The 19205-nt window shown below is 36.6% G+C and overlaps 1 protein-coding gene across 4 annotated transcripts in view; it reads right to left on the reverse strand.

Annotated features, from left to right (window-relative positions):
* Window positions 1–19205, reverse strand: part of LOC128222502 (low-density lipoprotein receptor-related protein 2-like) — a 588217-nt gene that overhangs the window by 408859 nt on the left and 160153 nt on the right. For all 4 annotated transcript variants that reach the window (XM_052931539.1, XM_052931542.1, XM_052931540.1 and 1 more), the window contains exon 8: window positions 4509–4622. In XM_052931539.1, coding sequence (XP_052787499.1) covers window positions 4509–4622 — 114 coding nt within the window. The remainder of the gene's footprint in view (window positions 1–4508; window positions 4623–19205) is intronic.

Below are 19205 nucleotides of genomic sequence, written 5' to 3' on the forward strand. Positions count from 1 at the left end.
AGTGTATAGGAACCTTAATTCTATTTCAGCTTATTACAGAGTTACTGCCCTTTGTTATTTTTTCTTGTTCGGAGCATAGCTTGAAAACTATTGGATGGAATTTAATAAAACTTCATACAGTGATAGATCATAATGAGAGGTAGTGCAGTGTATAGGAACCGCAATTCTATTTGAGCCAATTACAGAGTTATTGCCCTTTGTTACTTTTTTCTCGTCCGGAGCTTTACTTGAAATCTTCCGGATGGAATGTAATAAAACTTTATACAATGGTACAGCACAATGAGAAGGAGTTCAGTGTACATGAATCATTACACTATTTTAGCAAATTACAATGATAATAGTCCATAAAATAAAGTTGTCATTTATAGGTTGGCTTCCCAAATTGTTGACTGCAATTTCATATCAGGGCGGCGTACGGGGGTATTAATCACCTTCATTGGTAGCTCTAGTTACCTTTCAGGTGGCCCCGCAGTGCCGGATAAATGCGGTGGTTTTGTCTTTGCGCAAATTATAGTGGAGAATGAGCCTACCAAGAGTCCCTGGGGTGCGGCGGAATTTGACAGGGATTTTACCATTTGTTCGTCCCCGCAGGGCAGAGTTTTTAGCCGGGGTTGGCTTGACCGGAAGTCAAAGTCCCTGCTATTTCCCGGACCTGGGGGGGGGGTTACAATTGACTGGTGCATAAATGCAAGCTTCCCCAAACCCAACTCGAAGCCTTAAGTGAATGTCCTTATAAAAATACGATTTTTAGTAATTACATCAACCAGGTATAGTGGACATTTTTTAGTAATCCGATTCCTTAATAACTTATTATTAATGTGTTATTGTTTGCAACAGGTTGGAGATGACAGACCAGCCAGCCGAACTCAAATTGGATTAGACATCATGCGGTAAATTATTAGTATTTCACAATCACTTTATGAAAATGTATCCAAACTGTAGCGGGTTTGAATCTTTTAAGTCTTTTCTGTTTGTTTCATTCCTGAATAACATTGTTTAATGCTGGTTGTAAATTATTTCCGGTCACGGCCATGAGATTATATCATTTTCTAATGAACTATTTTGTTTGCTTTTTTATAAATTTCAGGTTTTTGACTTATCCATCAATACTTCTTAATACATTTAAACATTCTGTAAAAGCACAAATGTATTGGTTCTTTTTTATAGCCACCTGGTTGCTGAAGCTCGAAAGGACCTTTATGGACAAAAAATCCCAAGATAGTTCTGTCTTGAATTCCATAACACCTCCAGAGAATGGAAAATGCCTTCAAGTAAGAAGAGATTCTAAGCAAGTGCATTTCTGACTCCTCCAAAATGCTTCTTTGTAGTCAATTACCTTGGAGTTGTTTAATACTCATTGCAAAATATTCAAACATAATATATTTCATCTATTTTGTCTTGATCTTTGAATCCGTCAAATTACACGATGATTATCATTATGTGACTATATCAACGTTATTTCCTGTTCATTATATACATACAACCTGATGAAGGCTGAAACGTTGTTTCATAAATAAATAATTTGTGTTGAAGTTGGACTTCTTTAATTATCACCATATGTGACTATATCAGATTTATGATTACATAAAGAAGTGTGTATGCCTCTAATGATTGTGAACTGGTATACCTTCACAGTAGTAGTAAGTACTTTTATTCTGTTAAAAACATTGCATTTATGTTATTTGCAGATTCTGATGTGTCAGCAGCCTGATGTGGTCAAACAATTTGAAACTGGATGCAGCACAGAATCCCATAGTTCAAGAGAATGCAGATGTTAGTCACCCCTGTCAAACTTGTTTGTGTTAATAATACAAAAAGTGACATGTAATACTTGAGCAATGTATAGACAATTGCAAAACTCTGTTCTGTTAATTTTGTGTCATATTTAGCATTTAAAACCAGATACTTTCAGTTTTTGCTGGTTTGTTCGGTTTCTTTTATTCATGATTTTTTCAAGAAGACACCAGTTTGGTGTATAGTAGTTATGGTGTTTTAACTGTCAATGAATCCAAGATCACTGTATGTTGTGGAACTGATATATATGTTAAACATTGAAGATCCAGCTGTCAGTACAGAAAACATTGATTGTGCTTTTGAGATCACTGAATTTTATCAACATAATTTGACACTGTACATATTGCAAGCATTTATTCAAATCTATATAAATTAATAGTAGATAATTGTAGCCTTAATTTGGTCTTGCTCTATTGGCTAGTACTCTCAACAAATATACAAAATATATGAAATAGTGCTTAGTGAGCTCAGCTGACAGTTTTTCACTGGGTTCTTATTTGGGTGTGTTCCAACAATATCACTGACTTGATTACTTTTATTGTATATTCTATATAGGTGCTAAATTTAGAATATATTTTCAGCTCTGTTGAATGTTGATTGTAATTGCAATTTATCATTTCTTTTTAGATCACACTGTGGGTTAAACATTATGTGAGGGTTAGAAGTCATTTGTTTGTAATTACACCTTGATAAGTTTAACCTTTAATACACTGGGTCTTGAAAGTCCCATGATATGAACAATTGGTTTTGACTATTTTCATGCTCCATTTGGAATATACCTCATAAGAGGTCATAACATATTGGGCCTTAAAAAGTTAGAAAATTTTAACATTAATTAATTTATACAATTTCATTTCCCACCAGATGTAAAAAAACAACAACCTTTTTATCAAAAAGCAAGACAAAAAGGTCACTGTTGGTGATCTGTAAAAAAAATACATGTGTTGCTGCATATTTAACTGTCACAGGTATTTTGGTTTATACTTGATTTTAGCAAAGCTGTTTACAATATTTATTAATTGAACTTTAGATAATTTTGATCATAAGACATGATGTTTGTCAGATTTGTCATTGCAAACACAAATTATTTAAAAGTTTATTGAAAGCATCGTTAAGATAATTCTGTAATTAAAGTAGAATTGTATTTTCCCTTAAAATCTAAGCAACACATTTGTTCATAATTAACATTTTGCAACTTTTTTTTGGGGGGATGTGGTGTGTTTTTGTAACAAATAAATGAGAATATATTCTGTATTCTCACTGAGATATTTTGCAGACAATTCTCCAGAGCTGCTTGGCTACATATTGTTCATATACAATCGCCATGTTTTACCATCATATTTAAATAGATTTTTGCCCATTCAATTCTAGTCAAAATTATAATTACCCCTGCTTGTAATATACTTCAGTGCAACACTATTGATATGTGGTCATTTTTAAGTTGACTATTCAATGAATAAGGAGAGCTATCCTAGGCACCCGAGTGTCAGTTTGCGTACCACCTCAAATATTTTCAAAGTCCATTGACATACTGTTTTGAAACTTCGCACGCTTGTTCACCATCATGCTCCCAACCTGTACACAGGAGGAGGTCACGGTATCGAGCATTTTGACAGAATTATGCTCCTTTTTTACTTAGAATTTACGTGTAAGTTTGGGTACCACCTCAAATATTTTCAAAGTCCATTGACATCTGGCTTTGAAACTTTGCACGCTTGTTCACCATCATGCCCCCAACCTGTACACAGGAGGCGGTAACTCTATCAAGCATTTTGACAAAATTATGCCCCTTTTTCAACTTATAATTTATGTTAAAGTTTGCGTACCACCTCAAATATTTTCTCATTCAATTTATGTAAATATCTCAGCACATCATGTATTGCATTGAAATTTAATATAACAGTGATCAATGCATGTTTCTCCAAAACTTTTCAGTCCATACACCGAAAAGCAGCGGAATAGTCGAGCGCGCTGTCTCTGTGACAGCTCTTGTTTTTATTTATTTTCTGTTTGTAACATATTCTTCAAATGCGTATGTGTACTTAATCTCAAATGCATAGTAGCTTTATTTAAGTTAATTAAGAAGAATAACTCTAAACTTCATATAAAATATAGAGTAATGCATTATATATAATTTATACACTAATACTAAAGATTGTTGCGTATAACCTAAATAAATTGCTAACAGCAACAGAACTTGTTATTTAAAAAGTTTTATTAACATATACAAAACAAAAAACGTTTCCCTTTTACTCCTAGTATGTTTCACTTAGTCATTAAGTAAACTTAATGTGTCCGGCAATAGCACTTCAAGCCCGTAGAGGCAGCCCCTTAGTTCATATTACATTCTCTGTCTCTGCATATTCCAAATTTTGTCCACCGTTTAACATGAACACACCAACTGTCTTGTTTTAAATGGAAAACGAACATGTTATTTTTTTCCGTTTTTTGAAAAGGAGGTTACGCTATTTTACATCTAACAAACATATAAACGTCAGTAAATACTGGACATAAACGTAATTCTGACAAATCATACAACACAGTATATAAGTGTACGATAAATCTTTTCACCTGTCAATGTGGATTTGTTGAAAGTCTATCAATAACGATGAATTACACTTTGTAACTGGGAACAGCACGATTTTGAATTTCTAATTCGACGGTTTATGATCTGTATAAACAGCAATAAATATCAAATGATAAATTTCACTTACCACAGTTTTCCTCATCACTTCCATCCAAGCAGTCTGAATGTCCATCACATACATCCTTCTCCCGTATACACTTCCTGGGCAAAGAGCAAAGAAACGCGCCGGATGCACAGGTGTCTGAAAATATATAAATACGTTTAACACATATCACATTTCTAAATCTAAATTAGGTGTTAGCAACACTATAATTGATTATCATAGGCAATCTTATAATACCTTAACGTTTTAATTACAATCCAAATAATATAAATGGACTAGTGTTTCGTTACAAAACAATATTAATTCATTCTGTATATCAAATGTTGACTTATAGCGATTACGGGTTAAACAATCAATGGATAAATTATGAATATGACCAATTATTGTCCTGAATTTCTGAACAGATAAAATGCAAAGCAGGTATGGTTATATATTATTTCTGGAAGACAACTTTCCGGATATGGTATAAACGTTCAAGAGGTATTCATAAACACTTATAAATCTAGAGCTGATCCTGTTAAATAGACATATCATTATTGTAATTTAGCGAAAACGGTAAGAATATCTGACACAAAATGCAAAGTTTGCAGTAAAATGTATTAACGAGACCAATAAACAAGACATTTTGTTATAAACCGAGACACTCAAATGAAATTAGAATTAAGTAGAAGTTATTATAACGCTTTATATAAAGTTGAAAGAAATAGTCTGACAGGTATGTAAACACGTGTTACAGATATTTTGAAAATAGTGTGTCGTGGTTCAAAAGTCATCTAAGAAATTGTTAAAAAATATATGCCTGAATCCAAGAGGCTTTCGCGAAACTGTATGTGAAGGCCTATAAGTTCTGTTTCTGACCGACCACGTGCACTCAAAAAGCATGTGTGCCATTCAATATTTCGTTCCAATCACCCTCTATTCAAAATGTCTCAGCAGTTTACTTTAAATCATATTGTTGAAAAGAAAATCAATAACTAAAAGTTTGTACTGTTAAATTGATTTTAAATGAACAATGACTATGTAATCTCACATATATACCAAACTGCTTGTGCCAAATGTATTTGAAATTAACTCCAATCGCAATGTTGTTGTTTTTATGTCAAGTGTGATTGACTTTTGTACCATTCATTAAACGGGGTTTATGTTTTAACTATTAGATACTGATCTTGTTTCTGTAGTTTTTCAATAAATATTTAAATTCCTATTATATATTGAAGACAGAATGTCTTTTGATAAAAATGATATTCTTGTATCTGATTAAACAAACTTAGTGTACATTTCTTCCATTGTACGACACAAAAGATATAGGACCCTTCTGGGTCGAATTCAAAGTATTTTTTAATCCTGTTTGAGAAGTACGTTAGCAGTATGATTTTTTTTTGGAAAAAGTACTAGATTAGTGCCGTGGCTGGAGGAAGTTTATCTGGCATAGAGGAGGGATTTAATCGGGTGAGTCTATTTTTTCATGTCTTTTTGTTTATTAAAAAATGATCAATGACCTTAAAAGTTATCAAGTAATTTCCCTGTTGACATCGGCACAATAGGTACAAATGTTTGAATGTGCCCAAGAAATAGTTATCAAAATTTAATAAGTTTATAGTCAAAGTAAAAGCATTTTAATATGTCGATATCAATTCAGAACATAAACGCTATTAAGCATTCATGAACGTGGATCAGTCACCAAACATTAACTTGTCACGTTACAATTGATCGCGGACAACAGAGTTCAAGATCACGGATGTTAACTAATATCATAAAGAATGAAGTGTTCAGAACAACTACGGCAAAAAGTGAACTATTTTCAGTTGTAAGTGAGATTTTGTCATTCACCGCAGAAATGGAATTCATTATCGTTGACTACTGCACATTTTAAGCATTTGCGGATGGGGTAAGTGCCTATGTATAATCTGGGCGATTTTATTTGCCGGTGTCATTATCATGCAGAGTGGATAAACTTTATGGGCCAGTGATGGTGTAGGTCGGTTATCAGTGGACTAATTATTCGATTTATGAAACAGTTAAGCGTATTTCTCTGACATTTCAGTTTGAAAAGAAGTCCGTTTTTGCTTACATAACCAACTGACTGTAGATAAACATCGCGTGGCCAACTATCCTCATATACTTAAATATACACGGCACCTTGTTATTGGATCGATTTGTATGCTAGTGACAGGAGAAATACTTCTTAAGACGTTTGATCTATGATAGTATATCACTTCGCGTTGCCTACGTACACCCATTCAACCTAAGGTCTTGTATGATATCATATGTACACAAGCAACGGAAAGTGACCCAATCCCGCTGTATCAACCGAATTACTGAACATGGCTTATTCACGATTTCATGCATTATGAACACATAAACTGTCTTTTATTATTCCCTATTGACTCCTACTTATAACATGAAAATTTCCATTGTCTGTAAATGGTTTCTATTTGTTATATGAATAAATCGAAGTGCTCTAAATATTCCATATTGAATTTCCACGTGTAAACATGAACACATCCCTGTCTCGGAATGGTCCATATCTAGTCAACATACAACATGAACATTACAACTGTCCCTAAATATTTCCTATTTATTCTACATTTTAATGCAAACACATCCACTTTTTCTGCATATTTCGTTTTTAGGCCGTTTGCAAAACATGAACACAACCAATCCCTGGATATTCCTTATTTTGTCCGTGTTTTATACTGACTCACCCAACGCCTATATAATGTTTTATGGCATTCTTCCTTTTTAGATGTACACATCTTCTGATTCGTAATATTCCATATCTGGTCCACCTTCAACATTAACACCACTGCTGTTTCTTGATATTCCCAAACTAGCTCACCATGCACATAAATTTGCTTTTGATATTTAATTAGTTATCCCGATTGAACAACACACCGTCTGTCTTCTATTATTCCCTATTTACACAAACTTAAACATGAACGAATCCACTGTCTCTTAATATGTCCTATCTAGTTTGCCTTTTAACATGTCAACGTAAACTGTTTCTAAATATCCACTTTATATATTATCTGTTTAGAATGAACTCATCCACTGTCTTTTCAAAATGAAATGACGAAGTTTGTACTGTTTACGTTTAAGGGAAGAATGTATGGTTATGTTAAATCTCACAAACATACATACAGTGTTATGAACATTTTATCACGCCTAACGTACAGAAATTTAAGACTGACGAATCATACAACATTGTATGTTAGTATTCGTAAAATGGTTACACCTGTCAATGTGGAATCTTGTTTTCGTAATGGCGACTTACGCGTTTACACATGGATAAGTCCGATTTTGAATTTTGATTGAACGGATAATGATCGGTATAAACAAAACTAATTATATATTTTTAAATTGAATTTAAAGTTATTGCATGACCAGTTATTTACACGATATATGTTTGAGGTAACGATGAAAACACAGAAAAGTGTCATGAAACACAGCCTGCTTTCTTATATCTATGGTGATTATTAAATAGGTCTGAATTAAGAACACATCAGTAAATTCCTATACCTGGATGATACACCGACTAGAGGTGTTCTCCAATGACAACTTAAGTTGGAAAATCAGGTCCTTAAAACATTAGTAGTAAAATGCGCTTTAAAGAAGAGAGTAGAGGCGAGTGTCGTGTTACTATATCGAGCTATTCTACAATGATCTGGCGGAAATATTGCTGAACAACTGAAGATTTTAAGCTGATATGGAGAGTTACTGGTTTTTCGCTGTTTCGTAGATTATAAGGGTGAGTATCATTTACCGTCACCAGAAAGAGCTGCGGTAGGTGAGATGGTCTTTCACACGAATATATGTATAATAATAATATATATTTAGAGTGTTTGCATTGTCCCGTATCCGATAGGTAAATCCAATCAATTTCTTAAATAAAGTTTGCAATTGGCAGAGACCGTGCCGTCTAACATTTTCAATACGATATTATATATAATTTATATGCCCGGAAAAACATGTTTTAACAACAACATATATAATATTTATACTCGTGTTTTATAATTATAAATTGGAAATTACATCATAGAAGTCAGGATTTTAACAAATAAATGGAACTTTTAACTCCTAATTCATGTTCATTTTTTATATTCGTTAACATGATTATAGCATGCAAATTATATATCAGTGATTTAATGTTTACGTCTGTGACCATTGGTCCCATTGTTTATGTAAGAATCATTCTTTCTAGGACTAAGGATGACACTGGATGACACATACATTATGTTATGTTGACTTATCAAAAATCATCAAAGATGGTATTGTTAGTTTTTTAGAATCGCTTTCAGTTTTGGGACTATTCATTAACGGTTATAATCATGGTTTAACAACTTTCCACGAAGTCATTGTTCAACGTCACCGTGGATGTTATGCATGAAAAACAATTCCTCGTGAGATATCCATGCGAAAGAAAAGACACTTAAATACAATACAGTCAAACCTAATGCGCAACTTTTTTCAATAACAACTTATTTCAGCTAAATTAAAATACCAGATAAAAAAAACCAAGAAGAACACAACAGGCCAATAATTAAAGACATTTTAATGATAAACAATAAAGCTGCGTGTATTCGCATTGCTTAGGTTTCTTACGCGTACATAGGATCATAGAACCTGCGTGTTATAGCATTGCTTAGGCTTCGTAGGCGTACATACGATCATAGAACCTGCGTGTTATCGCATTGCTTAGGTTTCTTACGCGTACATAGGATCATAGAACCTGCGTGATATCGCATTGCTTTGGTTTCTTACGCGTACATAGGATCATAGACCCTGCGTGTTATCGCATTGCTTAGGTTTCTTACGCGTACATAGGATCAGAGAACCTGCGTGTTATCGCATTGCTAAGGTTTCTTACGCGTACATAGGATCATAGATCCTGCATGTTATCGCATTGCTTTTGTTTCTTACGCGTACATAGGACATAGGATCATAGAACCTGCGTGTTATCGCATTGCTTTAGTTTCTTACGCGTACATAGGATCATAGAACCTGTGTGTTATCACATTGCTTGGGTTTCTTACGCGTACATAGGATCATAGAACCTGCGTGTTATCGCATTGATTAGATTTCTTACGCGTACATAGGATCATAGAACCTGCGTGTAATCGCATTGCTTAAGTTTCTTACGCGTACATAGGATCATAGAACCAGCGTGTTATCGCATTTCTTAGGTTTCTTACGCGTACATAGGATCATAGAATCTGCGTGTTGTCGCATTTCTCAGGTTTCTTACGCGTACATAGGATCAAAGAACCTGCGTGTTATCGCATTTCTTAGGTTTCTTACGCGTACAAAGGATCATAAAACCTGCGTGTTATCGCATTTCTTAGGTTTCTTACGCGTACATAGGATCATAGAACCTGCGTGTAATCGCATTGCTTAGGTTTCTTACGCGTACATAGGATCATAGAACCTGCGTGAAATCGCATTGCTTAGGTTTCTTACGCGAAGATAGGATCATAGAACCTGCGTGTAATCGCATTGCTTAGGTTTCTTACGCGTACATAGGGTCATAGAACCTGCGTGTAATCGCATTGCTTAGGTTTCTTACGCGTACATAAGATCATAGAACCTGCTTGTTTCCGCATTGCTTAGGTTTCTTACGCGAACATAGGATCATAGACCCTGCGTGTTATCGCATTGCTTAGGTTTTTTAAGCGTACCTAGGATCATAGAACCTGCGTGTTATCGCATTGCTTAGGTTTCTTACGCGTACATAGGATCATAGAACCTGCGTGTTATCGCATTGCTTAGGTTTCTTACGCGTACATAGGATCATAGAACCTGCGTGTTATCGCATTGCTTAGGTTTCTTGCGCGTACATAGGATCATAGAACCTGCGTGTTATCGCATTGCTTAGGTTTCTTACGCGTACATAGGATCATAGAACCTGCATTTTATCGCATTGCTTAGGTTTCTTACGCGTACATAGAATCATAGACCCTGCGTGTTATCGCATTGCTTAGGTTTCTTACGCGTACATAGGATCATAGAACCTGCGTGTTATCGCATTGCTTAGGTTTCTTACGCGTACCTAGGATCATAGACCCTGCGTGTTATCGCATTGCTTAGGTTTCTTACGCGTACATAGGATCATAAAACATGTGTGTTATCGCATTGCTTGGGTTTCTTACGCGTACATAGGATCATAGAACCTGCGTGTTATCGCATTGCTTAGGTTTCTTACGCGTACATAGGATCATAGAACCTGCGTGTAATCGCATTGCTTAAGTTTCTTACGCGTACACAGGATCCTAGAACCTGCGTGATACCGCATTTCTTAGGTTTCTTACGCGTACATAGGATCATAGAATCTGCGTGTTGTCGCATTTCTTAGGTTTCTTACGCGTACATAGGATCATAGAACCTGCGTGTTATCGCATTTCTTAGGTTTCTTACGCGTACAAAGGATCATAGAACTTGCGTGTTATCGCATTTCTTAGGTTTCTTACGCGTACATACGATCATAGAACCTGCGTGTTATCGCATTTCTTAGGTTTCTTACGCGTACATAGGATCATAGAACATGCGTGTAATCGCATTGCTTAAGTTTCTTACGCGTACATAGGATCACAGAACCTGCATCTTATCGCATCGCTTAGGTTTCTTACGCGTACACAGGATCATAGAACCTGCGTGTAATCGCATTGCTTAGGTTTCTTACGCGTACATAGGATCATAGAACCTGCGTGTAATCGCATTGCTTTAGTTTCTTACGCGTACATAGGATCATAGAACCTGTGTGTTATCACATTGCTTGGGTTTCTTACGCGTACATAGGATCATAGAACCTGCGTGTTATCGCATTGATTAGATTTCTTACGCGTACATAGGATCATAGAACCTGCGTGTAATCGCATTGCTTAAGTTTCTTACGCGTACATAGGATCATAGAACCAGCGTGTTATCGCATTTCTTAGGTTTCTTACGCGTACATAGGATCATAGAATCTGCGTGTTGTCGCATTTCTCAGGTTTCTTACGCGTACATAGGATCAAAGAACCTGCGTGTTATCGCATTTCTTAGGTTTCTTACGCGTACAAAGGATCATAAAACCTGCGTGTTATCGCATTTCTTAGGTTTCTTACGCGTACATAGAATCATAGAACCTGCGTGTAATCGCATTGCTTAGGTTTCTTACGCGTACATAGGATCATAGAACCTGCGTGAAATCGCATTGCTTAGGTTTCTTACGCGAAGATAGGATCATAGAACCTGCGTGTAATCGCATTGCTTAGGTTTCTTACGCGTACATAGGGTCATAGAACCTGCGTGTAATCGCATTGCTTAGGTTTCTTACGCGTACATAAGATCATAGAACCTGCTTGTTTCCGCATTGCTTAGGTTTCTTACGCGAACATAGGATCATAGACCCTGCGTGTTATCGCATTGCTTAGGTTTTTTAAGCGTACCTAGGATCATAGAACCTGCGTGTTATCGCATTGCTTAGGTTTCTTACGCGTACATAGGATCATAGACCCTGCGTGTTATCGCATTGCTTAGGTTTTTTACGCGTACATAGGATCATATAACCTGCGTGTTATCGCATTGCTTAGGTTTCTTGCGCGTACATAGGATCATAGAACCTGCGTGTTATCGCATTGCTTAGGTTTCTTACGCGTACATAGGATCATAGAACCTGCATTTTATCGCATTGCTTAGGTTTCTTACGCGTACATAGAATCATAGACCCTGCGTGTTATTGCATTGCTTAGGTTTCTTACGCGTACATAGGATCATATAACCTGCGTGTTATCGCATTGCTTAGGTTTCTTACGCGTACCTAGGATCATAGACCCTGCGTGTTATCGCATTGCTTAGGTTTCTTACGCGTACATAGGATCATAAAACATGTGTGTTATCGCATTGCTTGGGTTTCTTACGCGTACATAGGATCATAGAACCTGCGTGTTATCGCATTGCTTAGGTTTCTTGCGCGTACATAGGATCATAGAACCTGCGTGTAATCGCATTGCTTAAGTTTCTTACGCGTACACAGGATCCTAGAACCTGCGTGATACCGCATTTCTTAGGTTTCTTACGCGTACATAGGATCATAGAATCTGCGTGTTGTCGCATTTCTTAGGTTTCTTACGCGTACATAGGATCAAAGAACCTGCGTGTTATCGCATTTCTTAGGTTTCTTACGCGTACAAAGGATCATAGAACTTGCGTGTTATCGCATTTCTTAGGTTTCTTACGCGTACATACGATCATAGAACCTGCGTGTTATCGCATTTCTTAGGTTTCTTACGCGTACATAGGATCATAGAACATGCGTGTAATCGCATTGCTTAAGTTTCTTACGCGTACATAGGATCACAGAACCTGCATCTTATCGCATCGCTTAGGTTTCTTACGCGTACACAGGATCATAGAACCTGCGTGTAATCGCATTGCTTAGGTTTCTTACGCGTACATGGGATCATAGAACCTGCGTGTAATCGCATTGCTTTAGTTTCTTACGCGTACATAGGATCATAGAACCTGTGTGTTATCACATTGCTTGGGTTTCTTACGCGTACATAGGATCATAGAACCTGCGTGTTATCGCATTGATTAGATTTCTTACGCGTACATAGGATCATAGAACCTGCGTGTAATCGCATTGCTTAAGTTTCTTACGCGTACATAGGATCATAGAACCAGCGTGTTATCGCATTTCTTAGGTTTCTTACGCGTACATAGGATCATAGAATCTGCGTGTTGTCGCATTTCTCAGGTTTCTTACGCGTACATAGGATCAAAGAACCTGCGTGTTATCGCATTTCTTAGGTTTCTTACGCGTACAAAGGATCATAAAACCTGCGTGTTATCGCATTTCTTAGGTTTCTTACGCGTACATAGAATCATAGAACCTGCGTGTAATCGCATTGCTTAGGTTTCTTACGCGTACATAGGATCATAGAACCTGCGTGAAATCGCATTGCTTAGGTTTCTTACGCGAAGATAGGATCATAGAACCTGCGTGTAATCGCATTGCTTAGGTTTCTTACGCGTACATAGGGTCATAGAACCTGCGTGTAATCGCATTGCTTAGGTTTCTTACGCGTACATAAGATCATAGAACCTGCTTGTTTCCGCATTGCTTAGGTTTCTTACGCGAACATAGGATCATAGACCCTGCGTGTTATCGCATTGCTTAGGTTTTTTAAGCGTACCTAGGATCATAGAACCTGCGTGTTATCGCATTGCTTAGGTTTCTTACGCGTACATAGGATCATAGACCCTGCGTGTTATCGCATTGCTTAGGTTTTTTACGCGTACATAGGATCATATAACCTGCGTGTTATCGCATTGCTTAGGTTTCTTGCGCGTACATAGGATCATAGAACCTGCGTGTTATCGCATTGCTTAGGTTTCTTACGCGTACATAGGATCATAGAACCTGCATTTTATCGCATTGCTTAGGTTTCTTACGCGTACATAGAATCATAGACCCTGCGTGTTATTGCATTGCTTAGGTTTCTTACGCGTACATAGGATCATATAACCTGCGTGTTATCGCATTGCTTAGGTTTCTTACGCGTACCTAGGATCATAGACCCTGCGTGTTATCGCATTGCTTAGGTTTCTTACGCGTACATAGGATCATAAAACATGTGTGTTATCGCATTGCCTGGGTTTCTTACGCGTACATAGGATCATAGAACCTGCGTGTTATCGCATTGCTTAGGTTTCTTGCGCGTACATAGGATCATAGAACCTGCGTGTAATCGCATTGCTTAAGTTTCTTACGCGTACACAGGATCCTAGAACCTGCGTGATACCGCATTTCTTAGGTTTCTTACGCGTACATAGGATCATAGAATCTGCGTGTTGTCGCATTTCTTAGGTTTCTTACGCGTACATAGGATCAAAGAACCTGCGTGTTATCGCATTTCTTAGGTTTCTTACGCGTACAAAGGATCATAGAACTTGCGTGTTATCGCATTTCTTAGGTTTCTTACGCGTACATACGATCATAGAACCTGCGTGTTATCGCATTTCTTAGGTTTCTTACGCGTACATAGGATCATAGAACATGCGTGTAATCGCATTGCTTAAGTTTCTTACGCGTACATAGGATCACAGAACCTGCATCTTATCGCATCGCTTAGGTTTCTTACGCGTACACAGGATCATAGAACCTGCGTGTAATCGCATTGCTTAGGTTTCTTACGCGTACATAGGATCATAGAACCTGCGTGTAATCGCATTGATTAGGTTTCTTACGCGAACATAGGATCATAGAACCTGCATGTAATCGCATTGCTTAGGTTTCTTACGCGTACATAGGCTCATAGAACCTGCGTGTAATCGCATTGCTTAGGTTTCTTACGCGTACATAGGATCATAGAACCTGCGTGTTACCGCATTGCTTAGGTTTCTTACGCGAACATAGGATCATAGACCCTGCGTGTTATCGCATTGCTTAGGTTTTTTACGCGTACATAGGATTATAGAACCTGCGTGTTATCGCATTGCTTAGGTTTCTTACGCGTACATAGGATCATAGACCCTGCGTGTTATCGCATTGCTTAGGTTTCTTACGCGTACATAGGATCCTATAACCTGCGTGTTATCGCATTGCTTAGGTTTCTTGCGCGTACATAGGATCATAGAACCTGCGTGTTATCGCATTGCTTAGGTTTCTTACGCGTACATAGGATCATAGAACCTGCGTGTTATCGCATTGCTTAGGTTTCTTACGCGTATATAGGATCATAGACCCTGCGTGTTATCGCATTGCTTAGGTTTCTTACGCGTACCTAGGATCATAGAACCTTCGTGTTATCGCATTGCTTAGGTTTAATACGCGTACATAGGATCATATAACCTGCGTGTTATCGCATTGCTTAGGTTTCTTACGCGTACCTAGGATCATAGACCCTGCGTGTTATCGCATTGCCTAGGTTTCTTACGCGTACATAGGATCATAGAACCTGCGTGTTATCGCATTGCTTAGGTTTCTTACGCGTACATAGGGTCATAGACCCTGCTTGTTATCGCATTGCTTAGGTTTCTTACGCGAACATACGACCCTATAAGCTGCGTGTAATCACATTGCTTTAGTTTCTTACGCGTACATACGACCATAAACCCTGCATGTAATCACATTGCTTTAGTTTCTTACGCGTACATACGACCATAAACCCTGCATGTATTCGCGTTGCTTTAGTTTCTTACGCGTACATACGACCATAAACCCTGCATGTATTCGCGTTGCTTTAGTTTCTTACGCGTACATACCGAGGGCTGTCCCACTGAAACGTATTTTTTGTCTTTAAATATTTAATTAGACGTCACATTAGAAAAATATTCTGCTTGTTAATATATCTTTGTGTAACCAAAAAGATAATTTTAAAAAAAATATTTTAATTAAGTGTTTAATTCAATGTTTTCAATAGACGGATACACGTTACCGACGCCCCCTTAAAATGCAACGGATAGTTATTCATGCATGTTGATTGAAGTATTTCATCGTATGTTTACGTTAAATTTCCCGGGTAAACGTCAAATCATTTTGAGGCAAAGTTATTATGACGTGATAACTTTTAATTTCGAACAGTTGACGTCATTCTTCACAAAGAAACGCATGATACTATAACATTACAACAACTTATGTTAATCAGAAAATTGCAAGGAGCAGCGCGTTAACCAGCAATACAGTTCACTGTAAAATCCATGAGCGGAGAAAAAACAGACACTCACAAATGGGAATCTCGTCGTAGACGATAAAAATTAACTCGAAATCTGCTGTAATGTGCATTTACGAGACAAATTAACAAGACATTTTGCTTAAACAGTTAACCTTAATTAAAATCAAACTAAAGTTGAAGATATAAACAACACATAAAATGAAGTTAAAAACAATGGTCTGAATGTTCGAATTCGAAAACAAGAAAATAAAACACGAAAATAAACCGGAAAAATCTTCAATGCAAAAAAGTAAATATAGCTTTCAGTACATTTTTAGAACAGGATGCCAGATAAGGAGGAGAATTGGGGAATTCGTCGGAAACAATAACAACATCTGACAGAACACTGCGAAGCATTTCTGATACCTATTTATAAGAAGTTAAGTCCTTAAACGTGAAACTTTAGCTGAATTTGAAAGGAAACGACACTTTTCAAATGAAGTCGCAAGAAATGGTATGACAGGTATTTAAAAAGGGTAAAGCATTTTAGTGCAAATATTGTTACATGGTTCAAAAGTCATCTAGTAAACTGTTTAATAAAATATGCCTAAATCTCAGGGGTTAACTCCACACTGTATGCTAAGGCCATGTGCTTTCCATTTCTGACTGAAAATGTGCCCTGAATGCTTATGCGTACCTTTCAATATGTCGTTCACATTTCTCTCTTATTAAATCTTCTCATCAGGTTACGATACAAATATATTAAGGTTATCAATATCTAACGAAAATCAACAACGTGATTTTGTTTCGTTGGGGTATACTTTAGGATTGATCGCATTATTTTCATGCGCTTAGCGGTTCTTGGTCATTCGCGCTCTTGCACTTCTGCTTTCATACACTCAACATAAACGCAAGAAAAAAGCGATCAATTCTTATATTACATTTATTATATAACATTCATAGATCCACATACATATCGCAAAATACTGTAGTCCGTATTCCACTCCATTGCAGTTCGGCCGTATTCCACTTTTGTGACGTCACGTCATAACAAGTATCGTTGCGCGATGTTAAAATGACATGATAAAACAAAATAGTGCGTCGTTAAAATGACATTTATTATAAAAACATGTGGCTTTTAAGTGATTAAACGAGTAACGTATATAATAAAATGGTATTCTCGTGGATTTTTGCCAATTTTGATTTCACTCAGCTTGCGCCTCATAAAATGCGAATCTGCAAAAATCCACTCGAGTCGAATGCAACCTCCCGGATCAAAACGCAGTAATAAAAACCCTATTTTATTCATATAAAATTATTCATTGATGATACAACCGTGTGCTATTATTCATTGCTATTAAAAATTAACAGTAACTTATACGATTGAGATTTTTTTCTTAAAGAAGTGTAACTGACAAAACGGTTAAATGACGTCGCACTTGTACAATCGGAGCACAATATTGAACTAAACAACGACGGCATAACTCCTTACGTGTAATACAATATGAACGTCAAGTTTTATCTCAACAAAGGACTAGGGTTATATAAATTCTAATTATTGTATACATATATGGTTACAAGTAAATATTTAATCTGTAGTTATACTCCCCTTAGGCTTTCCTTGCACATAATGAACTTAAAAATGTATCTAAATACACATATTAATTTTATTTTAAAGTCACACTAATGTTTAATTATGATATATCATAGCTAATGGTCACTTAACGTAAGTTTACAAATTTTTGGTACAATGCTCCCGTAGATTGACATCATTTGATAAAAAGCACCAAAAATTCCAAAACATTATTCTAACTTATCATAATTAAACATTAGTACGGTATGATGTTTACGTTTTGCACTGACGTTGTACAATGGCATCAGAAACACTGCATACACACCTTTCGGACATGCAATTTGAACTGTTTCAAACTATAAACATTCGCGTATGTTACTAAAATTGCTATGCTACATTGAAACACATATAAAGCCCTAGCCGAGACGTTCGTAGACCACCGAATTATCTTCAAATACACACAATATTAATAATTGATTGCTTACATAAATACAACACCCTATGTCTCTAAATATTCCCTATCTAGTCCAACACAAACACATCAATTGTTTCTAAAAAGTTCCTATCTAGTTCGACTTCAACATGACAGCATCCACTGTCTCTTAATATTACATATCTAGTTCACCTTTTAAAATGAACGAATCCTCAGTCACTTCATATTCCCTATCTAGCCCCACAGAAACATGAACACACCCACTGCCTCTTGTATTCTTGATTTAGCCCATTTTTAACATCAAAACATACTTTGCCTATTTGCATTCCCTATTTAGTCCACCTTCAACATGAACATATCTACTATACCTTTATATTCCCTACGCAGCCAACCTTTTAACATGATCAGGTCCGCTGTCTTTTATTTTTGCGTGTTCACCCACCTTCAACACGATTAAATCTACTGTATATACTCTTTCTATATCTCTGGATAGTTCTGATTTAAACCACCTTCAACATGAATACATATTATGTCTCCTTGTATCTCCTATCCATCTCACATTCTTGATTTAGCCCATCTTTTTACATCGAAACATACTATGCCATTCTAACCAAGATTTTAGTGTCATGTGCCTTTTCCGCAGCACCCCGCCCTTTTAAAACTTGAACTTACCACAAGCCCAGCTGACATGAAGCCATGCTATGTTACAATTATAGAAGATAAAGTGCAAATAATGCATATTATTCCAGATAAGGTACCAAGACTATCTGACTAAGACAGTCTACAATTTATAACATGTCTTGTATTTTTCAGGCCTTATGTGCATGTCCTAAGTGTTGTGTAACAACTGCTGTCCGATGTACCCAAGTGAGTCGCAGGCCACCGCCAATTAAGCAAAAAACGGTTATTCTACTTGTGTAATAAAATCCATATTGTGCAGCTGTCAAATTGCTGGAGGTTGAAAATCTGACTGTTTGAAAGTTTCATTTCAAAGTGCAAACTATCCAATTTCTGTTATAGATGAAGCTGTTTCAAAAACATTTTCCATCAGTGCAGAGGACGCCTTGCAGCCAAATGTTAAA

This window comes from Mya arenaria, chromosome 16 (assembly GCF_026914265.1).
Source record: "Mya arenaria isolate MELC-2E11 chromosome 16, ASM2691426v1".
NCBI lineage: Eukaryota > Metazoa > Mollusca > Bivalvia > Myida > Myidae > Mya > Mya arenaria.